Raw genomic sequence first — 24,727 nt, forward strand, 5'->3', positions numbered from 1 at the left:
ACGAGTCTGCGTGGGGGACGTCGAGATTGAAGAGTCAGCACACGTAGATGGTTGCAGCAAAACGTTCTCTCTCTCTCTTATCCTTTCCAGCCTCCTTTTTATACCCTTAATCCCAGGATGTTGGCCTGGGGGCAGGAGGAAATCTCCCTCACATGTGCTACTGCGATCAGGGTGGATATTAATCAGTTGCCCAAAGGTTAAGCCACTCACACAGGTGGCAAGATGTCTTCTTCCTATTATGATCTTGTGCTTAAGCTCCGGGGGTGGTTGGGGAGGCTCATCCCGCTGGGACCCAACAATTTGTTAAGCGGTAAATCTAGCAGAATGATGGCTTTGTATTTGTTTATCCATGCCTATTGGTGAAGTGAAAAATACCAGTCGTCCTTTTTTAATTTGTCAAAATGATTTTGGGAGCACTAATCCTGTTTCCAAACATAGAATTGGCATGACAACTTTATCACTAGATGTATTCATTTCCTATTGCTGCTATACTAAATTGTGGCAAACATAGATAATAAGTACAAATTTATGATCTGACAGTTCTGAGTTCACTAGTTCTGAAAAACTAAGCTCTCTCCATAGGCTCTTGGGGAGAATATGTTTGCTTACTTTATCCAGCTTCTCGAGGCTGCCTTCATTGCTTGGTTCATGAACCTTTCCTCCATTTTCATATGTTCAACCTTTTTTTCTTTGACTTTCTGCTTTCATTGTCTTCTTTCTTTCTTTGACTCTGATCTTCTTCAATTCTGCCTATGAGGGTTCTTTATACACACACACACACACACACATCATTCTTCATTTTGTGCATTTTTTCATCTCAGTTGTAATCTCTGCGGACTTCCCACCACCACCTCACCTGTGTGCCATCACTGTAGTCCGGTGTGCTCTTTCCACCCCAGTTTTGATCCTGTTCCTTTTTCCTCTCCTGTGAATGTATCTAGTTTGTAGTTGTTGGTTGATTTTAGTTTTTATAATTACGTTGACCACACTAAAATAATCAAACATCATCTCTCCATCTCAAGATCCTTAATCACATACGCAAATTCCCATTCATCATGTAAAGTAGCATATTTGTAGAGTGAGTCTGTGCTTTTGGTAGGGCCATTAAATATAATCTGTTATATTATAACCCTCCATACCAGGTTGATGAATTACCAAGTAAAACACCTAATTAGAATTATACCTTTCCTTTGTCAGTTATTCTTATAAAGGCCTCAATTTCTAAAGTTGTGGAAGTCTCATAAAATTCCTTTCCTTAAATAATACATCCAGGGAGAAGATTTGTATTAATAGAGAATAGAACTAGTTAGTGACAGTTATGCATATTCATAAATCTTCATATTGTAAGACAATTAGATTGACATTCTTGTTAAAATCCTCCATTTAACATTTTAAAAATTTACATTATTTGAAAAAATTGTGACGCAAATTTGGTTTCTACCTCTATCACTGCAGGGAAAAAAGTATGGGCCTTCATCTCTTTTTGAGTTTCTTTTTTTGACTGTGAAGATTCACATGTGTAAAATTAGGCTCTGGGATTTCATTAGCTAGTTTTAAAGAAAAAGCAGGTCTGGAGTCCAATTTTGAGTGCAGAAAGGGCTGTAAAAGATTTTATGGATTGTAATTTAAATCCTGTATTTTGTGCTTTGTTAGAGTAGTTGTTAAGATTCAGTGTGATCATTTTTATAGGGCCCTGATATCTTTGGTGAATGAGAGCAGTGTGAGTCTAGAACATTTCTAAACTCTCCACCCTTTTTCCCCTTTGTTTTAACCAATACTCTCATAATTTCCTTTGACATGTCTCAATTTTTTCATAAATTATTCTCTCAATCTGCTGATAAAAGCTCTGCCTTGAATTTCTCATTGGGGTAACTTTTTTTTCTAGTAGCCGAAATAGGTTATATTGTGATAAACTGTTTATTTTACTTTCTTGTTACTTGGAATTATCTTCAAGTTTATTATTTACTTCCTTATCAATAGTAAGATAGCTAAAGTTTGTGTTTGCTAACCCCAGTGTTTGAAGTCTTTTCTGTTATCAGCTGATCTGGCTGTCTTGCTTCTTCATTCAGTCCAAGGCTCAAGGATCCCAGAGCAAGTGATATAATTCAACCTGAGCTACCAAATGACTTGTTTCCCATTCATCCTCCGAGAGTGTAATCTTTTGGGGTTACATCCTGCTGATTTCCTGATCTGTGTATCCTGAGGTTTAATTTCTGTTTCTTTTCCTTTCAACCAAGTGAAAGTTAAAATGTTGGGGATTGGACAAGTGCCCTCAGTGCAGAAGTTGCCTTCTTGCAATTGACTTCTCTGGGTTCTCCAATGAAACATCTCCAGATGTGAACCTTCCCTTGGTGATGCAAACTGGCCACAGCCGCTTCAGTGCCAGCCCTGAAGGTGATCCATATGGCGTGGCAGACCTCTTCTGGCCCGCCCGCTGCTCCCCTCCGCAGTGTACTTCATCAGTTGGCCTGTTCTGCTCCCCACTCTGTCTCTGGTGAAGCCTCTTGCTGCCCCTGCTCCTCTGGCTTGTAACCCAGTTCTGTATGAATAAATAAATCTTAAAAAAATCTCCTTAAGTTTTAATACTGTTATTACCCCATATTTTTATTATTTTTAGGTAGGTGTTGCTTCTTTGTCCTCAAGATATTTTTTGGATGAAAACTCCAGTGGGAGTTTTCCAAACACCTTTTGGTCAATTGCCACAACTGGGAATCTTTCCTATAACTCTTCCTTATGTTTTCTTTGAAATTGGATTTAGATTCAGCACTTCTCATTATCTTTTGGGTTTTATTTTCTTTATTTACTGAGGAAATACCCAGTGTTCAGGATAGTAAATATATTTGCCCAAGGTGACATAGTAATGGGATTTGAGTTCAGGATTACCCAACCCTGAAGCTCTGTGTTTAACCAAATCAGTGCACTGCAGCCTTTGGATTTGTTTGTCCCTGGATTATAGGACAACTTTTTTTTCAACCCTATCGCTAGCCACTTTTTTTTTTTTCAAAGTTTGTCAGTATCTTTATTGATTTATTTTTAAAGATTTTTATTTATTTAGATATACAGAACTGGGGTACAGGCCAGAGGTGCAGGGGCGGTGAGAGGATTCACTAGAGACAGAGTGGGGAGCAGGACAGGCAGATCTACTGAAACACACTGCTGAGGGGAGCAGCAGGCGAGACAGGAGAGTCTGTTGTGCCATGTGGTCACCTTCGGGGCTGGGGGATCAAACTTGCACTGAAGCAGCTGCGGCTAGCTTGCAGTGCTGTGCTGTACGCACTGTGACAACAGGGAGGACCTATGGGACAACATTTTTCTGAGAAGAAAATAAATGAGTCGTATTTTTTTTCGTATTTAATGTGCAATTTTATTTTTAAATTTTAGTATTTCCATTATATCATCCTTCATTTTTGTACAATGTATGACTTCCCCGTGAAATGCCCACCATCAATTCACCCTTGCACCATCACCGTAGATGCCCCAAAATAGATGCCTGGATGAAGAAGATGTGGTACATTTACATAATGGAATATTACTCAGCAATCAAAAAGGATAACCGCATGCCCTTCACAGCAACATGGATGGAGCTGGAAGGCATTATGCTCAGAGAAATAGGCTACCATATTTTTTAAAGTTAGCTTTTTATCCTTCAAGGTCAACCCCCTTTCCCTAGCTCTTGGGAATACAAGCATTTCTGTGCTGTTTCACAGGAACCCCAGCCTGTTTCTATGATATTCTAATAAATAAAGGACCCCTCAATTGAGTGGTAAAGGCTAGAATCAGACTTTAGTGACAGATACTGATTTATGATGATGCATGAAACTTAGGTGATGTTATAATGCAATCATACTTCAATAAGAAGTTATTTTAAAAAGGAGGACACCCCCCAGTCCCTGTGCTGTTACCTTTCAGAACTGAATTTAGGGAATTCAGTACCCTGGCTCTAACCCAGAGCTTTATTTCCTTCTCAACTGCAGGATTTTCCACCTAAAAAGACCAAAATGTATCCCCAGGTGAACTCAGACAGCACTGAAGACAAAGAGATGCAGGAAGCAGTTCTCTCAGGTAAGTAAAGGGGAGAGAATAAGATGTTGGAGCTTGAGAACTTGCAGTTTAGTTATATAGTTTTAGGGTAATTTTGGAGTTTTGGTTGGTCAATGCCCACAAGTACCCTGACTTGGTGAAAAACACAAGTGCTCTGGAGCCAGACACACTTGAATTGATTCTCAGTTCCCATACTCAGTAACTCTAAAATATTGGATAAGTCAGTTCCCCTTTGTGACTACCCATTTTTTAATCTGTGCAATTGGAATAATCATACATATCTCTGCAGATTTCCAGGTAGAATTTACATAATATATTCCAGTGAAGTGTCTGTGCTTGGTACATGCTTTTTAAATATTTGTGGTCATTATCATTGTTCCCCTGAAACTCTCCATTTGGCAACTGCTGTAAGACCAAGGCAGAGAGAGAGTTCTTTCTTTTCTATTTTCCTTGTGGTTGCCTTTTCTTTTGCTTGTCCAGTTGCTTCTCTCTCTTTTATTGCTTTCCTTTCATCAGTATCCTGAAAATTAATCTCTTGCTATCTACCTTCTTGCAAATCTTACTTTTGTCTTAGTTCTACATATTCTACAGATTTGTTCAGATCACTTCCTGTTTCCTTGCTCAGATAAATCTGTTTTGTTGTCTCTGAAGTGCCTTCCAAACAAGTCATCCACACACATACTTTGTTTCTCTAAGTCTTCTGCCCCTGAGCTGAGATGTCCCCTAAACATGAGACAAAACCATGAAATCACTGGTCTAGGCAAGCTGGTTTTCCTGACTAATTTTCTTTTGAGCAGCTTTTTCCCCCATCAAGTAAAAGTTGTATTTTTCTCTTATTTTCTAATTCTGCTTATGGGCAGCTTAATCTATTTTACATATATTGTATTATAAAGATAGAAACATATTTTTAGAACACAACACAACTTTATAAGGAAGAAAATAAGGTCCTATATTTCGTTACCCAGAATAAATATTAACTAATGGATATATTTCCTTCTAGCATACAGAGTTTGGCAGCCCACTATATTCGTTTACTAGGACTGCCATAAAAAAATACAACAGACCATGTGGTTTAACAGAATTTTATTTTCCCACACTTCTGGAGACTTAGTCTAAGAGCAAGGTGTTGACAGGATTGGTTTCTTTTCAGGCCTCCTTCCTTGGCATATGTGTGGGTATCTTCTTTCTGTGTTGTCTCATCATCTTCCCTCTTTGTGTCTCAATCTCTTATTAGGACACAGTCATATAGTGGACTAGGACCCATCTTAATGACCTCATTTTAATTAAATTACCTTTTAAAAGACTCTTTATCCACATATGTCACCTTCTGAGATACTGAGGACTAGGGCTTCCACACATGAGTTTTGAAGGGACACCATTCAGCCCATAACACTAGCTTTTTTTCCTCTAAAAATTCTGAGCATCTCCATTATCAGTAGCAAAGGTTTGGCCATATAATATTCCATCGAGTTTACCATAATTTATTTAACCAGTTTCATGTTTTGAGACACTTTGCATGTTTCTAGTTTTTACTGTTATAAGTGTGCCATTGAACAATTTTGCACATATCTGACTATTTTGTTGGCTAGATTGCTTTAAGAGTAATTGCTCAAAAAAGTAGGACTAATCCATGGCTGATAATTAGGTGCTGCAAAGATATTTTCCAGAAACTTTGTACCAGTTTACATTCATACCAGCAAGGAGACTTAGCCCAATAGGTATTCACATAAACTGCTAGTGACAATGAGAAAAGAACAGTTATCGTTCCTGGTTGTTTTAATTTGCATTCACTGATGTCTAATATGTGGTAATGTTTCATATACTTTTTTATGTTTTAATTTCTTTTTTGTGAACAGTTTTCCTGTGTTCACAAAACATGTGCTTTCATGTATGTGGGTGATATCATGTACCATTTTAGGTGATGATAGGACTAAGAGTAAGATCTATTTCAAAAAGGGAAATTTTAGAAAAAGTCAAATTCCAAAGATTGTTAAAGATCCAGAATCTAAGGCCTATTAGTCAGAGCCTTCACTGTGGAGAAGACTTGACATATGATGATACAGGCCACAAGAAAACTTATTGGGAAAGGTTCTAACATATTCTGTTTTCTGTGGAAATCTATTGTGCACACAATATTGCCATTTATAAAAATCCGATTGAAGAGAAAGACTGAATGCAGCTAGATTTCTATATGAAGAAAACTTTGAGGAGAAAGAGCATAGAGAGATGATTCCTACCACTATAACTCATAGTATTTAGAATTTGTGAGACACTGGAGAGTTTATGGTGGAAAGAAGCCTCATATTTATTCATTGTCCAAGCATGATATATCAGAGTAACCATAATAGAGAAAAACTGTATGAGAATAATTGAGTATAAAGAAATTTTTAATGCTTGGGCCAGTCTTATTTGACATCTGAGGATTCACACCTGATCATTTATTTATTCATATAGCTGCAAAAATGTGGAACAACCTTTAGGTAGAAGTTGGTGTTCTTTCAACCCCATATTTTTTCACAGAGTTGGAAAATGTTTCCCATATGAAAGAAATTGCAGTGGTTAACAAACTTTTTCTTCTTTTTTTAAGATTTATTTATTAATTCATACACAACTGGGTTCAGGGGTGGTGAGAGGCTTCACCAGAGACAGAGTAGGGAGCAGAACAGACAGATTGATGAAGTACACTGCTGAGGGGAGCAGTGGGCAGGTCAGAAGAGGTCTCTTACGCCCATGCAGATCACCTCCGGGGCTGGGGATTGAACCGACACTGAAGCAGCTGTGGCTACCTTGCAATGCTGCGTCTTAACCCTCTGCACCACCAGGGAGGGCCCAAACTTTTTCTTTTTTAAAGAAAATATTTATTTTTATTTATGTATGCATACAAGAACTGGGGTGAAGGCCAGAGGTGTAGAGAGAGTGAAAGGATTCACCAGAGACAGTGTGGGGAGCAAAACAGGTGTCTACTGAAATAACACTGCAGAGGGGAATAGCACGTGAGAAAGGAGAGGTCTGTTGCAACATGTGGTTAGCAGGTCAGCTCCCTGACCAGGGATTGAGTTCATGCTGCAGTGGATGGTGACAGCTCAATAGTGCTGAGACTTAACCCTGGAACCACCAGGGAGGCCCAATCAAACTTTTTCAGTTACTTGAAAAATTATATGGAGAGAAACACTGTGAATGTGTTGACTGTAGGAGAGACTTCAGGAGAAAGTGTTGTGGAAAAAGCTCTAAGCTTGTCATCCCCATGGGAAGACTTTCACAATTAACTTATATCTTACTGAGCATGAGAGAATCTACAGTGGAAAGAAACTATGATGACATGAATGTGGGAAAGGGGTTTTGGTAGCTATCAGGCCTTATAGACATATTGGAATATTCATAGTGAGATGAAAAGAGATTCTTGTTTATCACCTGCAAATTCATAGTGTAGAGAAACTCTGCCTATAACAAATAAGCCTTCAACCAGAGGCTCTCATCTATAATCAAAGGATTTGTAAAAGCAAGACCCTCTGTGTATATAAAAAGATGCCATCAGCAGCAGAATCTCTGCCTTGTTTGACATCAGTGAGTCCATAGTAGAGAGAAATCTTTGAGTATTTGAGGTGCAGTGAATATGAAACAGCTTTGAATCTGAAGTGTAATCTTAGTATCAGATAGTGCCTATTGGCAGGAATCTTACTAAAATAATGAGTGTGAGAAGATCTTTGTAAGGAAATCAAGTCTTGGTTAACATGAAAAAAGATTCTGGGCCCTCCCTGGTGGTGCAGCAGGTTAAAGCCTAGCGCTGCAAGCTGGCTGCAGCTGTTTGAGTTCCACCCCGGGCCCCCTGGAGGTGACCACATGGCGCTGCAGACCTCTCCTGTCTAGCCCGCTGCTCCCCTCAGCAGTGTACCTCATCAATCTGCCTGTTCTGCTCCCATCCCTGTCTCTGGTGAATCCTCTCAAGGTCCCCGCACCTCTGGCCTGCACCCCAGTTCTGTATGCATAAATAAATAAATCTTTTGTAAAAAAAAAGTTCATAATAAAAAGTAATTAGGGCCCTCCCTGGTGGCGCAGCGGGTTAAAGCACAGCACTGAGAATCTAAAGCCACTTCCGCATGAGTTCCATTCCCGCCTGCCCCGGAGGTGACCACATGGCGTGGCAGACTTCTCCTGACCCGCCCGCTGCTCCCCTCAGCAGTGTACTTCGTCGATCTACCTGTTCTGCACCCCACTGTCTCTGGTGAAGCCTCTCACCACCCCTGAGCCTCTGGCCTGTACCCCAGTTCTGTATGCACAAATAAATAAATCTTTAAAAAAAAAAGTAATTAAAATACTTTTTTCCACTTGTTACATATAGGTATACACTTTGTGCCCAAAACGATAAAAAAAACATTAGTTTTTTAAAATCATTTCACTTTTGTAGCAACCATACAATACAGGAATTTTCATCCTTGCTTCACATGTGAAGAAAGTGAAGGAATAATATGGAAAAATTTTCCCAAGGTCACATAGTTTATCAGTGGAAGAGCCGGGATGATTGAAAAACTTTAAAAGCCATTTCATGAGCTGAGAACTTGGAGTGAGGAATAAGTTTGAGGGGAGAGAATGAGTTCAGTTTTGTGCATGTGAAGTCTGAAGTATCATTGGAATGTTCAAGAGGAATTACCCAGTGGGCAGTTAGGAATTCATTGTTCTGCTATGCAGCAAGTAGGATTACAGACAGATTAAGGAGTTGCCAAGCATAAAGGTATAGTTTTAATTAAAGTACAAAATAAGCTTGTCCCAAGAGAATGTGTGGAGTAAGCAGAAAAGGACAAAAGGTGGGAGCAGGACAGAATCTCAGAAAGCTAGGCATTTTAATGACGGAGACCTAAAACCCTTGTAAACTTGCAGCAAGGTAGGCGCACTAGAGAAAATACTACATTCTCGTTGTGCCCTCTAGTGGCAGTTTGAGTTTCATTCCCAGAGTAAATTTCCCCTACTACTCTCTCCCTGACTGTCTTGGACTCAGAGTTTCTAACTCTGCTTAACCTGTGAGACTGGAGCTCTTAGGCCCCCTCGCAACTGCTTCTCACGTGTAAAAGTCCCTTACTGCTCAATTTAAGAGATATTTGGACAAGTACCCCCCTACGCACAGTGTTGCTGAAGATAAACATAAAGGGCTCTTCAGAGTCCACAGGTCTATATGTTTCCATGCTCTTTTGATTCTTTTATTGGTCATGTTAACCTCAATAAATCCCAGATAATTTTGAGTAAATTCCAGTTTACCTCATGCCCCTTTTCTTTAAAATTGGATATATTTTATTTTGCATTTTTATTATATTAAGAATGCTATATAGATTTAATATAATCTATATGATAAGATGTAGATACAGCTTAAAAATCAATTAGTAACAAAAATATAGCACTATTTAGCTTAACTCCTTCCTGTGTCCAGCCCCAGATACCTGAAGTAGTCAACTTTGAGGTACACTAGCTCTTTCTTTTTTTTTTTCCTCAATAAAATAGCTGTGCCATTATTTCTTCAGTTACTTATTTCAGATACTAGCTTTTGACTCCCCATTATGGGAGATGAAGGTTAAACTTACCCTTTTTCTACCTCATTTCCTTTCTTCATTCTTTTAATATAGTTGCAGTATCCTTTTTGGTTAATAATAAGGCTAATATTTATTGTGTTTGTGCAAACATTGTTCACTAAAGATTCAAGTAATGAATTGTGATTACATTTCTTATACAAATTTTTATCATTTTCCAAAGTTGTTAATGGCTTTTCACATGCATACTTTATAAAATCCTATCTTTTCCATTTGATGGATCATGTTTTTATTTCTTCTCAATATGCTCAAATAGGTCCTATGTCTACTTCAGTTTTAGGCAACATTTTCTTTCAATCTGTAAGCTTGGCGGATGTTTTTCTTTAATTTTTGAGTTCAGGAATTTGACTAAGGCATGCCCAAGTGTATCTTAGAATGTAAGCTGATGTATCTTAAATGCCGAGAACAGTGATAGATACTTAATAGAGCCTTATTAAATGTGTTGGTACAGTTAATATACAGAAGCATAAGTTGATGGATGGGTGAGTGGATGAATGAGTCAGTGAAAAATCAACCTTGTTTGAAATTCAAAATACCCTTTCTTTAGTGCAGAAAAATTTTCTCCTATTATTTAAGTATTGCTTCTTTTTTTATCTTTTTCTTTAATCCTTTTACTTCTGTTCACTCACCTGGTAGATCCCTTAAAATTGTCTAAATATATTAATGTATCCCTTATTGAATCTATTGGTTTACTATGATTATATTTTCAATATAAAGGCTGCATTTTATTTTCCAATCTATTAATTCAGGATTCATCATTGACCATCATTGTTATTTTATTATCATTTTACTTTATTTTTATTATCTGGAATTTTTTCAGCTTTGAGCCTCCAGGAAGTTTTGGGGTGTATGTGTGTGTGTGTTATAAATTTGTCTTTCCTTCAATGCTCTTAGTCCTCTTTAGTAGTCATGTTTTTATATATCTTGTCCAATAGTTCTGTTTATTTCTGTTTGCTTAACATACTTTGCATGTTCACTTTTATGAACAATCATTTTGTAAGCCCTGATTTAGATTGAAAAAGATGTATTTGAATTAGTACCACTAGGACACCAACTATGTGAAGATATGGAAAGTGTTCCTATACAAAAGAGCTCATTCACATGTGAATTCCAAACCTCTTACTGCTTTATTTCCAGAGAGCAGTTGACATTTATTTACAACACTGATTGTCCCAAGGGTAAAACTAAAAATTCCAATATTGGAGCTGAGTCACCTTGGATACAAATTGTTTTCTGAAATGGTGTTCTTTCACTGAAGCAGACAAGCATAGTATTTTAGGTATAAAGAAAAGCTAGCACAAAGCTAGCTAGCAAAATGACAAAAAGAGAGCTAAAATAACTATTAAATTTAAAAATCCATAGGACATGTTAATAAGAATATCATGTCAGAGAAAATTCTGATTTTTTTTATTGAAGGTTGGCGTACCTCTTAAGAAATGGTTTCTGATATATAATCTGTCTTTCTTTAATAAAACTTAAATGTATTGGCTGCATATATGAACTCCTTTCTAATACTTCATCCAAAGTGCTGCCACCCATCCCATGAAGGAGCTCTTTGGTTGTACCCTCCCAGGACTTATCACTGTGGCAAAACAAGATAGATCCAGCCAGTTTGTCCTCTCCACCATCCACCATCCTGATTAATTAAGTAGTGCCTGCTCTATACTGTGGTAACACTACCCCTTCGGAATGTGGGCTCCCTAATCCAGGGCAATATGGAGTCTAGGGATGGCGGACATCCTCATTTACCTCTAATCTCAGTGTTTGTCAGTGTGCCTAATCAAAAATAAACTCCACCTGGAAGCTTGTCTTTGCTACAATACATATAAATTCAGTACAGAGACTTGACATGCTTTCAGTGGTCCACATCATATGGGAGTTACATCTGTACATAATGTACTATTCTGCCCTGCTGAGGTTTAGGAAAATAAGTGTATGCTAGATGGAAAGCAAAGTATTATCTACATTATTTAAAGTTATTCAGAGGAGATGGGTTTAGTGTGGGTTTCCTAATATAGGGCCCCAGAGTTAGGCAGACTTACTCAAACAATTGCAAGCAATGCTGAAAAGCCACAACATTGCAGGCTAAAAGTAGGCCCCCCACTGCAGGGCAAGGAGCCAGTTGAAATGCTTGTTCTCTGTAGGCCTACAGACTCCTGAGAGAAAAGCACAGGGGTGCAAGCCAAGCACATTCAGATGTTTTCCCCAAACACACTAGTCATATAACTTATTCTTCCTCCCTTGGGCAGAAAAGCAGGAGTGTTAGTCTACTTGAAATTCTTCCACACAGAAACATGAGCACTAAAGATTAAGTGTTCCCTCTAATACAGCTTGGTGATATATTCAGTATTGCCATTTGCTTGAACCTGTCTACCACTTCAGAACCAAAAATATCACAATTTTACTGTAATGAAAAAGCTATTAGTGTATTTTAGGAAGACTTAAGTTTAGTAATAGCTTAACCACATATTATATTAAAGAGATCCACAGAATAATTTAAAACTTCATCTAAATGCTGAAAAAAAAAAACCACATAAAAATGCTTAATGGTAAAATACCAAAAGAAATCTATTCACAAGTGAGAACACAAAATTCTTGTAGCTTTCAAGCATGACATGTTTCTCCACAGATCCCACTTGTGAGGGCTCTGAAATAAGGCTTCAAGCCAGAAACTTCTCAGTTGTATTTGGGTTCGCAGAAGAGCTTCATCTTGGGAGATTGTGTGTGTAAATGGGTGGGGAGAAGAGAAGAGAAGGGAAGACAGAAAATGAGATTATAGAGGGTAGGAGCTATGTGTAAAATCGTGGCTTATGTAGGCATATATTTGATGCAACGATAGAGTGAAAATTGTTTGACAATGGCATAGTGGCGGTGATGTAGGCGAGTGTGCGTGATAATGGTGACAATGTGACAGCATGAATAATTGTAGGAGGTGGTATGAAATCTGTGAAAATGAAGCAGGGGCAGTGTGATTGAGAGTGGAAGGACAAGATCAGAAAATACTGATAGTCGTAATTACGGACACTGTAAGACTGTAGAAGATGAGGATTGTGCATGTGCACGTGTATATGTGGACAGTTGTGTGAGAGCGAGCTGGGAAAAATAGGAGTGAAAAAGCACATGCGGATAATGGACAGTAGGATCATTTTGCGTGTGAAAATGCGGATGAAGCATTTTGAGTAATAATAGGATATAGTGAATAGGTGGAATGGAAATAGTATATAACATGACAGTAGAAGATAGAAGCATGGCAGACGTGATAAAGTGTGTGTATGTGTCCCTGTGTGTGTTTCTGGGGAAAATAAGTGTATCTACTTGTAGAGACAGATGGGTCTAGTGAGCACGTGTGATAATGGGCACTAGAAATGTATGTGATAATGTGGAGTGTGGAGTTCATGACTGACTGGGATTAAATGAAGTGTGTGATGAGAAAATGCAGTTTCCACGTGCCAGTAAAGAATGGGAAAAGTGTATGTGAGAATGAAGGTGCAGTGGATATTGGTTGTGAGCGGGTGATGTGGAGATAGCTTGGAAATGGGTGAAAGGTGTTTTGGAGCGTAAGGAAGGCTTTATAGTGGGATTGTATAATGTATGTGTGATAATGGATATGGTGAGACACTGTTAGTGTAGGGATGAAATAACTACAGGGGTGGCTGAATGATGGGGGATGGTGTATATATGGTAACAGGGTTTGATTAGAGCTAGTTGTAGTTGACAGTGGGTATCATGGTACCATATGGACATTAGCGTACGAGAGGGAAATAGATGTGTGGAACTGGGAGTAATAGAGACTACGTTGGTGGAGTGGTTTGGAAAATTAGGACAGTGTATAGAGTACAAAGTTCATAAAAATTGGTCATTTACATTTGAGTCATAGAAGGAATCATGCATGAATGAGATTTTGTGTGTGTGTGTGCCAAAGAGAGAGAGACAGAGACAGAGATCACATGTTTTGGATGGACATTCAGAGTTGTGTTTGGATTGGATGTGGGTAACAGAGATCTGTAAATAAGCTAGTAAAATGGATTTGGGGATAGCTTTATCTTACTTAAAACAAGTCCAGTGGCATGAATTCCAGTCTCCACAATTTCAAAGTCTCAGACCCTTCTTTTTCCCCATAATCCTTAGCTCCCACCTTCCTGATCCCTCACAGCTGCAGGATGGCTGCTATAATTCTAACTATTAATTTCTGTATTCCAGGTTGGAAGATGAAGAAGAGGAAAGGGCAATGTACTTTGTCAGTAGAATTAGTCTCCTTTGTCTAGAACTTTTGAAAAAATCCTACCCAGCTATTTCCACCTGCATCCATTTCACAGAACTGTACTGGGAATATTGTCACTCATAATAAAAATCAGCTTATTTCCTAAGAAAGAAGGGATTCTGGGAATGATAAGGCCAGTAGAGGAGGAGAGATGAAGCTATGAGAGAGAGGCTATAATTAGTAGGTCAGATTCCCTGAGGTGACATGCACAAGCACTGTTGAAAATGAAGGGGCATCTTGGTTTAAGATGCTAAGAATTATGGCAAACAAAAATATAATTGTCTGCTGGATACAACACCTATGTAAGATCTGGGTCAGTTTGGGGTGACTGATTTTTTTTCTAATAATGGATCATATTTTTCTGCTGCTTCACATGCCTGATTATTTTTCATTGGATAACAGGTATCATGCACTTTACTTTTTGGTAAGTTTTTACCTTTCCATGCTAGATACTTTTTTCTATTCTGAATCTCTTGAGTTTTATTTATGGCATATAGTTATTGGAAGCAGTTAAATCTTTCTCGAGTCTTGATTTTAAGTTTTATTAGGCAGGACCATGGCAGTATTTTGCATAAGGTGAACTATCCCATACCCCAGCCCACTGAGGCCAGGCCCATCCAAATGCCGTATGCTTCTTGAATTAGGAGTTTTTCTACTCCAGATGGTGGGGAGGCACATTTGAACTTCTCACATTTGTTCTCAGCCTTGTAAACTATTCAAGCAGCTTCTTTTTCCAGCCTTGGGTGATTTCCTTCTGTCAGTACACTGCCAAATACTTAATGGAAAGCCTTCAAAGATCTCCAGGACTCCCCTGAAGTGCAGCTCTGCTCCTTCTTTCATTCTGTTCTCTGAACTGTAGACTTTGGTCTTTCTGGTCTCTCTTCTCAGTCACCTCAACTAAGGAACTCCTCTGGGCTCTGACTGCGTTCTCCCTCATTACAACACTGACTGGAAACTCTCCCAGGTAGTAAAGACTCACCCCATTCACCCCCTCCCATCTCTCAGGGATCATTGTTCTCTGTTGCCTGATGTTCATAGTCTTGAAAACTATTATTTCATTTTTGTATCCTCCTTTTTTAGTGTTTTGTCAGGTTGGAAGGTAAATTCAGTTTCTGGCTAGTCTATTAGGAAGCTTTGTGGTGGTGACATGTCAGATAAAACTTTTCTTCCCTTTCCATTCCCTGCTTCTTTTTTTTCCCCTCTTTTCTCCTCCTTTTGAGCTGGTTAATTTCCTCACTATTACCAAGTATCACATATAAATGAGAGTTGTGTTTTTTTTAAAGATTTATTTATTTATGCATACAGAACTGAGGTACAGGCCAGAGGCGCAGGTGTGGTGAGAGGGTTCACCAGAGACACAGTGGGGAGCAGAACGGGCAGATAAACCAAGTACACTGCTGAGGGGAGCAGCAGGCAGATCAGGAGAGGTCTGCCGCACCATGTGGGTCACCTTTGGGGTGAGGATCCAACTCATGCTGAAGTGGCTTTAGCTTCTCAGTGCTGTGCTTTAACCCGCTGTGCCACCAGGGAGGGCCCGAGAGTTGTGTTTTTAAACATTTTTCTATCAGATGAAGAACAAGCCTGCACAAGAATAAGAAATTTATTCAAAATCAAGGATTCTAGAAGAGCTTGGATTAGGGAATTTGGCCACGTATGTAGGGTTAACTAATCCTGTCTTCTTTACAATTTCTGATTGTAAAGACAAGTTAAAGAAGCGTATTAATGTCTCTTCAGAGGATTGTTGTTTAAGGCCTAGTATTGATACTTATGGGACCGCTTCCAGTTAGAGAGCTTTCAAGAATATAGTAAGTACTAGAGTGACCATGCTCTGATCTCAGATACTTTCTTAAATGATGACAACCCCCTACAACAGGCTCCCCATGGTATCAGTCACATGATTGTATTTTCAGCTCAGTTTTAGGGATCAGAAAAAGCTAAGAAGGTCATGTTGATGAGAAAGTATGTGTGAAGAGCATTAAAGAACCTTAGCCAGCTTCTGTTATTTTGTTAACAGCAAAAAAATCCACCAGCAGAGATAAACCCTATAAATGTGGTCATCGTGGATGATCTTTCAACCAGAGATCAAACTTTTTTCAGTATAGTTGAATACATAGTGAAGAAAAGCCAGAGGAATTCAGTCATATAGACAAGTCTGAAAGAGCAAATCAAATCTGAGTAACAAGACATTTCAATCTGGAGAGAAACTGTTAAATATCCAAAATGTGATTTAAAGGGGCTTTTTGTTATTATCCCATGCAGGTCCCCCCAATCTCTATAAGTGATTTTTTGGCTTCCTGGTAAGGAGGCTTTGACAAGTGAGTCACATGCCCCTCCCCTTCTCAAGGGAGGGGAAAACATTCTTTCTCAAGCCAAGGACTCACAGCAATATAAATTCTTCCTTAATTCTTTCTAATCTCTAAATCTATTTGGGTTAAGAAGGAATGAGATCAACATCGATAGCATGACTGAGTTGCTGTTCTTGTGTCAGCCCTAGAGATTTATGTTCTCTTGGTGGCTTTCTTGAGGAGATGTGGGGGTAGTTGGTGTCGATATGTACATATTTTTTAGCTATGTTGCCTTAACCAAAATCCTGAGGCAACCATAACCTGCTAAATTTGCATTGTGTTTTCTCACTTTGTACTGCAATAGAAGTGTCCTTCTGTCATTAAAAACATCAGTATAATTCCACAGCAGAACGTATGACTCTGGTGTCTTCAAAGGTCAAAAGTCTGCAAAAGTAAATTACTGAGAAAGTCTGAATATTTTTTTAGGCCTTTAATACACATTTCCAAATTACTTTCCAGAAAAATAAGTATTTGGCTTCTAAATAAGGAAAGATATCACTGGCACTTAAAAAAATGGAGATCATAGTGAAAGATAAAGTAATCTTTAACATTCCATTCTAGATCAAGAACTCATGAACAAAATTAAGAGGCAAGCCACAACTAAAATATATTTGTAATAAATGTATGGATAAAAGGTTAATATTCTTAATATTAAGGAACTCTCACAATAGAAGTACAAATGACTAACACTAAAAATGTGTCCCTCTTCCTTAATCATAAAATAAATTTGATTTACATTAGTTAACTATCATTTTTGTCTATCAAATGAGAAGAGATTTTTAAAAATGCTCGATACTGTTAAAGGTACATGAGAACTCTACCCCACTACTAGAGCTGATGAAACTTTTTTTCTGGAATGCATTTTGGGATTATTAAATATAAGTCTTGAAATAATTCATACCTCTTTAACCTAGTAATCCCATTTTTAGTAATATGCCGTAAAGAAATAATTGGGTATATATGTAAATTTATAGGGGAAAAAATCACCACAGTGATAATCTAATTAACAAAAATAAATGAAAGAATACTTTTGTTAACTTATCGAGTAGGTAAATTTATATTGTGGATATTATATAGCTATTATAAAGAAGCTTGCAAAGGCTTTTTAATATCATGGATAATGTTATTTCAAAATAATCTACTATAACATATGTTAAGACAATCTCAGATATAATACAGTAATGGCAGTTGCTCATGTGGGCAGGTGGGAATATTGACTTGGTATGGGCCATTTCCCCACCTTTTTCAGACGATCCTTATTTCATAAAACCAAGCCAGAAGATGCCACAGCTGAAGTATATGATTCATCTAAAGGCAGCCCCTATATCTGTTGTATTTGTTTCAATGCTCCATTACTCTCAAATTAAATGGTCCATAAGTTTTATATTAATGCTGAACACTGAGGACATGTGAGAGCTAAGCCACAAACCAGGCATATGAGAACATCTGTTGATGACAGAGGGTTCTGTGTCACAAGATACCAAGAGTCCTTATGCTAAGGTCATCTTGTGAGATACCATGCAGACATCCTCAAACTGCATGGAGTTCCCACTTTCAGGCTCCTTCTCTCATCTCTTTTGGTCCCCTTCTGCTTATTAATGGAAAATTAATTCTTATGATGATGAGAGTGAGGAAAACTAGAAGGGAATTAAACAGTATGAAGGAAGATGTGAGCTATTGAAGCTTACACCAAAATCATTAAGTCACTTGGTGTAATCTTGAAATGTGACTTTGCCTACGTGCCTGGTGCAGATTGACATCAGAAACTCAGTAGTTTCCTAACACTGTGCAAGTCCTATGGTCTCAGTTTTGTTTACATTAGACTGGGGTCCATTGCTCCTTGAAAGTAGGTAATGAATGTGTTTTTTGCTCACCATTATTTCCTCCTGACTTGTCACAATACATTAGCACTTAGAAGGCATACTTTAAAATTTCTTTTTAAATCCTTGCACAACAGAGATAAAATCAAGTTAACTCCACTCCAGAAAACAAGGAAAAGGAATTTAAGAACTCTGTAGTACTTATTTTGAAACATTAGAATGTTTTATGTTTGGACATTATTGGGTAGTATCTATGTAGGAATTTCAAGGAGGGCCCATTTAAGTATTCTATTGATTATATAGAAAGGGTATATAGTCTTATGCTGTGGGTTTGGTTTTATTATTTCTTCTTACATATCGTTTAAATTAAGATTTGGTATTATCCTATTTACATTACATAGAGAATCTGAATAATATCTTGCCGTAAAGTGCTGTGCCTTAAAGTGATATTAACACATCTTCTGTTTACTAATTGTGTGCCATAATTTGCTCTTTTACTTTAACCCTTGCTGTATATTTTTTTGCAAGGAAAAAAACAGAGGGAAATATTTAAATTGTTAAAGCAAAACCCACCAATTAAGTACTCCTGTATCTAGTAAAAACATCCTTTAAAAGTGAAGGAGGAAACAACTCTTTGGTGAATTGCAAATACTTGTTTAATAATGGAAAAACATATTCAATAAATTTCCTTTGATTATAGTATCTTCAAATATCTTTAATTGCATTTCATTTCTTCTTTAAAAGAAGATTTCACTTATTCCCTCTTCAGTGCTCTCCTGTTTTTATATAGTTCCATCTTTCTGCTCTATATAATTGCCTTCTGTTTTAAAGAAATTCTTTGAACTTTTTTTTTTTTGTATGCAGGTCTTCTGGCAATGAATTCCTTCAGTTTTTGTTTGAACTTCTCTTGTTTCTCCTTCACTTTTAAAGGGTGTTTTTACTAGATATGGGAGTACTAAGTTGGTGGGTTTTGCTTTAACAATTTAAATATTTCACTCTTTTTTTTCTTGCATGGTTTCTGATGAATAGTCTGATATAATTCCTATCCTTGTTCTTTCTATGGCGTCTTCCAAGATTTTCTCATTGTCTGTGCTTTTCTGCAGTTTTAAGATGATGTGCCTCAGTGCAAAATTTTTATTTACTTGTTTGATGTTCTCTGGGCTTCCTAGATTTATGATCAGTTGCTTTTAATTTTGGGAAATTTTAGTCATTTTTATTTGCATTATCCTGTTCTCTTTCTGGTGTTCCAGTTATGCATATGTTGCATCTTTAGAAATGTTCAACAGTTCTTGGCTATTCTGTTTGTTTTTTTAAAATTATTTTTTCTGTTTACATTTCTGTTTGGGAAGAGTCTCCTGACCTATGTTTAGGCTCATGGATTCTTTCCTCAGCCATGTCCAGGCTACTAATGCGCCCATCAAAGGCATTCTTCATTTCCTTGTATGATATTTTCTATTCATATTGTTCCCTTGTGATTCTTTCTAGAATTTCCATCTTTCTGGTTGCTTTGCCCATCTGTTCTTGCATGTCGTCTGCTTTTTTCTTTAGAGTACTTAATGTATTTATTACAGTATGTTAAGTTTCCTGTCTGTAATTCTGATAGCACTGCCACATTTGAGCCTGATGCTTGCTTTGTCTCTTCGGAATTTTTCACTTTGCCTTTTGGTGTGCCTTGTAATTTTTTGTTTAAAGGTCGATGCACTGTGTTAGGCAATAGGATTAGAAATAGATAAGCTTCTAGTGTGAAGAATTATGTTGACCTAACTAGGATTTGGACTTTGTTTTAAGTTTCCTTTAGCAGTAGGGGCCAGAGACATCGCATTCCTCTAGTGTCCTTTTTTTCTGTCCTCTTTACTTGGGGCGTCCTTAAGTGTCTGTCATTGGGCAGGGTGGGGAGCACTCCAGGACCCCCAAATTTGCTGATCTGCTCTAAATAGATTCTAACTTCTGCCTCATCAAGACAAGACATATGTTAGGGTGTAAGACCTTCAATAGATAATAACTTTAATACAAGTAGTATGCAATACAGAGACGAGAAGGAAAAGAATAGGTAAAACAGTTTCCACACGAAACACCCAAAGCTACCCGTTCCCTTTTGGGTAAATGCCCAAAGCAGGCCTGCTGAGACCCAAAAGCCTGCCACAAGTCAGAGGCACTTTCTAGTGGGGGACCCCTAGGAAAGGGGCAGGAGGGGCCAGACAAGTTTGCAAGGAAAAGAGAAAATTCACAATCAAGATAAAGGCTACCACTGTCAGCCTCCCCATGGGTTCCTACCCATTCTGCTGCAAAGGCCTCCCTCCATGTTTCCCCAGTGCCTGGTACAAGTCCAAGGCCAAGAAGCAAGTGCAGCTTCCTCACATGTCTGTCCACTCAGTGCGCCTCCTCCAGGTCTCCTTTTGGATCTCCTTTTTCCCAGTCTTCTCTAGCTTCTCCTTCCTGCTCACTTCCACCCTTCCTTAGGGTGGTCAGGGGACCTGGAGCCACCTCCTTCCTTGGGGATTACCCTATCACATAAGTACTTTTCCTTTGAGAGTATTTTTCTTACTGCACAGTCAGCTATAACTCACCATCATTAGCCTGAAGCGCTGTTGGTGCAGTGGCGTGGGAAAAAGGGAGTGTTTTCGTAAAATTCCAATTAAAGTTTGCTGTTTTAGTGACACTGATCTGAGATCTTGACAGTTATTTCATCTTGTATAGTCTCCCTCTCCCCACCTTAGATGAGACAAGAATGCTGGAAGGAGTGGACTGAGGAGCATGTCCTTCCTCCATGGCTCTGGGACAATATTCTGGTATTCTTTCTTCCTGGAGGGTTGACCTTTGTCAGGTGAAAGGCTCTGGGCTTATTTCATAGGATATTCACAAGGATTCTTCTCTCCCGCCAAGGCAATGGGGCTGTTTTTCTTAGATCTTCACTGTGAGATTTGGTAGTAGCCAATGAAAGTGGATACTTACTCCCCTCCCTTCCCCCCAAAGTCACCACTCCCAGGAGTTTCTTGTCCTTCTTGTCCTTGCACTTAACTACCGAAAGTGTTCTTATGAGTTTATGGTTCTAGTTGGTTCTGTTTGAGGCAAGCAGATCTCATCTGACCCTGAATTTCCTTCTCAAAGATTTCTGGAGTATAGTTTGCTGAAACCTCATTTCTTTGTCAGGTCTAAGAGAAGTCACTGATTTTTAGTTTCTTCAACTTTTTGTTTTTGGTTGTACTTGTTTTCAAGGCTGTGCCTTCACCCTCACTTTGATTCTGTTGGGAACACAAGCAGAGGGAAGCAAGGAGACAGTAGATTTCCTGGAAAAGAAAAAACCTAGGCCCTGCATTCCAGGGATGGGAAGAAATCACCCCTGGATTTGTCAGTTACTCTGGTAGTGTGACCTTGTGTCTCAGTTCTGGGGGAGGCCAAGAGAGAACAAGACTACAAAATAGAAATGGTTGCATGGAGTCTCTGGGCATTCTGATCCTTAGCCCTCCTCACATAGTTTCCTTCAGCTCAGGATATTTTTTTTTTAAAGATTTATTTATTTATTTATTCATACAGAACTGGGGTACAGGCCAGAGATGCGGAGGGTGAGAGGATTCACCAGAGACAGAGCGGGGAGCAGAACAGGCAGATAGACGAAGCACACTGCTGAGGGGAGCAGCGGGCGGGGCAGGCGGGGACCGAACTCATGCGGAAGTGGCTTTAGTTTCTTAGTGCTGTGCTTTAACCTGCCGCGCCACCAGGGAGGGCCTCAGGATATTTTTTTTAAAAGATTTATTTATTTATACATACAGAACCAGGGTACAGGCCAGAGATAAGGGGTGGTGAGAGGATTCACCAGAGACAGAGTGGGGAGCAGAACAGGCAGATCGATGAAATACATTGCTGAGGGGAGCAGCAGGAGGGTCAGGAGAGGTCTGCTGCTCCATGTGGGTGGGAATTGAACTTATGCTAAAGTGGCTTTAGCTTCTTAGTGCTGTGTTTTAACCCGCTGCGCCACCAGAGAGGGCCCTCAGCTCAGGAATCATGGGAATATAAGAATATTTTCCTCTCTGCTTACTTCTATTTCCTTTCTTCCTGCTTTTTCTATTTCAAGTTGGTGTCCATTCTTCCTGCATTCTTGTTTCTCCTCATCTTAATAATTGCACTTAGGTACAGCTACTATTTTCATTTATCCTTTTCTCTTATGCCTTTTTTCTTCTTCTTTCCTTCTTCCCTCTTACACTTCATCCTCTTTTCAACTTTTCTCCTTCTACTTCCTCTGCCTTACCTTGCCCCTTCTAACAAAATAGTGACAAGTGAGGGAATAGAATTGAATTAAGGTGTATGTAAAATGGTAGACTCAAGTAGGAATAGATGACAGATTAAGTTTGTGAAGACATGTGAATAAGTTAAAAGTAGGCATTATGAGTAACTAAGTACAATAAGCAGAGAAAGAAACTACTGTGTACTACAACAAACATTCTAAATGGTGAAATGATAAGGTCATTGGGGGGAAAAGTAGGACATGTTATTTATTGAGATTATTACCCAATATTGTTCCTGATTTTCAGCAAATCATGTAAGACAACAAAATAAGGAGCACATATATATGTACACACACATAAAATATATACAATATATGATACATATTATATATAATTTGATAAATCCTTTTAATCCCAATAGTATATAAAACAAACAGAATTGGGAAACTTTTGCTTCCAGAAGGAAGTGGAAAATAGTATAGATGTACTTTTTCTTTATTCGTCTCTGGGCATTACAGTTAAGCCAAACATGAGAAGACACTGAAAATTGGAAATTAGAAGACATACTCCCTGAGGCTCTTGGATACTAAGGAACGACATGGTAATAAGTGACCTAGGTTCACCCCCCCCCTTTTTTTTTTTTAAGATTGTCATCACCTTATTTATTTTAATTTTTGGTGTATGTATCCCAGACCAAAAAAGAAAAGCCCCAAATATGTCTTCTCTCTCTGTATCCAAACGACAAGACAGTTTAGCAGACAGAAACTTTTTTTTTTTTAGAAAACTGCTCTCCTCTGTCTAACTACAAGAGCAAAGACTGTTGCCCCACCTCTACTCATGAAAAACCACAGAGGCCCTGTACTTTCACTCCCGCCAGATTATAATGAGGCCTTCATTACCCTGACAGAGTATCAGACAAGGGTGGATGTAATCTGCATGATGCCAAAGAACATTTGTGGAGGCTGACTCTTCATCCCTAATGGACAATGACGTGTTCTTTGCCATAGCCTCAGCTCAGGATATTTTTTAAAAAGATTTATTTATTTATGCATACAGAACTGGGGTACAGGCCAGAGGTGTGGGGGCAATGGGAGGCTTCACCAGAGACAGAGTGGGGAGCAGAACAGGCAGATCAACGAAGTACGCTGCTCATGGGAGGAACGGGCGGGTCAGGAGAGGTCTGCCGCGCCTTGTGGGTCACCTCTGGGACGGGGATCGAACTCATGATGAAGTGGCTTTAGCTTCTTAGTGCTGCACCACCTGGGAGGGCCCGGAGAGTCAGGATTTTTATCATCACCCAGTATAAACATGACACCTGTTTACCATGTTACTGGGCACCCAGGTAGTTAGAATCCAAGTTTAATATGGAACTAGAGCTCTCTCTTAGCCCTCAGTAACAAGGAGCTCCTCTCTCCTGGTGTTGCTAGAGGCTGGGTGGGAATGTGGACTTCTACCACATAGCTAAAACAGATTTAAATGACATTCAAGTGCTCATAACATAATATGCAAAATATCCCAGATTTAATTGAAAATTTACCCCTCACATCAAGAATACTATAGCCACAACTTTTGAATGAGAAAAAAACAATCAACACACATAAACACCAAGATGACACAGATATTAAAATCATCTGACACTAATTTTTAAACAACCAATGTAAAAATGTTTCAGTGAGCAAATACCACTGTTCTTAGAACAAATGAAAAAATAGAAAGTCTCAGTAAAGAAAAAGAATATATAAAGAAGTATGAAGATTAAGAACTAAAAATTTCAGTAAATAAACCTAAAAATAACCTGTATCCAGGAGCCAAACAGCAGAACAAGATGACAGAAGGATGAACAGTGACCCTGAAGCTGGAAAACTAGGGATTATCTAATCTGACCAGCAGGGGAAAATAAAACAGACTGAAAAACAAAAGCAAACAACCCCGGGCACATGTTGGATTAATTTTTTTTTAAATATTAACACAGTTGTCACCCTACTCACAGAGGAAAAGAAAGAAGAGGGACTGAAATAGTGACTGAAGGTTTCACAAATACAGAAAAAAAGTATAGTCTCAGATTTAAGAAGTTGAGCAAATGCCAAACAGGAGCCAAAGAAATTGACACCAAGACATATTATTTTCAAACTTCTAAACGTTAAAAACAGAAATAAAATATATTGAAAGGCAGCAGAGAGAAATGGTATTTTACCTATAGAAAGCACCACATTTATAACAGCACAAAAGCGAGGTGAGGTAAATGGAATTAGGGCATTTTAAACTTGTTGTGTTGTTCTATATTTTTTAAGAGAAACTATGATCATTTAAAAATACTGAAAATTTTTGAACAACCAATAAAACCATAGACAGTGCAATGCGTAAAAGTTCTCAGGGCAGATAAAATTGAATACTAAAAGTACAGTTGCTATCAAAATCCCAGCAAGAGGTTTGTATAGATAATTAGATATTATAGATTGTA

At 38.4% G+C, this 24,727-nt stretch overlaps 1 protein-coding gene across 1 annotated transcript in view; it reads left to right on the forward strand.

The window, feature by feature from the left end:
• The window catches only part of LOC101619947 (melanoma-associated antigen D1), a 50,222-nt gene that overhangs the window by 13,145 nt on the left and 12,350 nt on the right, over positions 1-24,727 (forward strand). Inside the window, exon 2 of the mRNA XM_012730366.1 lies at positions 3,975-4,062. Within this exon, the coding sequence (XP_012585820.1) occupies positions 3,999-4,062 (64 nt within the window). The 5' untranslated portion in view covers positions 3,975-3,998. The remainder of the gene's footprint in view (positions 1-3,974; positions 4,063-24,727) is intronic.

Source organism: Condylura cristata, unplaced genomic scaffold, assembly GCF_000260355.1.
Source record: "Condylura cristata isolate star-nosed mole 26May11 unplaced genomic scaffold, ConCri1.0 scaffold00027, whole genome shotgun sequence".
NCBI lineage: Eukaryota > Metazoa > Chordata > Mammalia > Eulipotyphla > Talpidae > Condylura > Condylura cristata.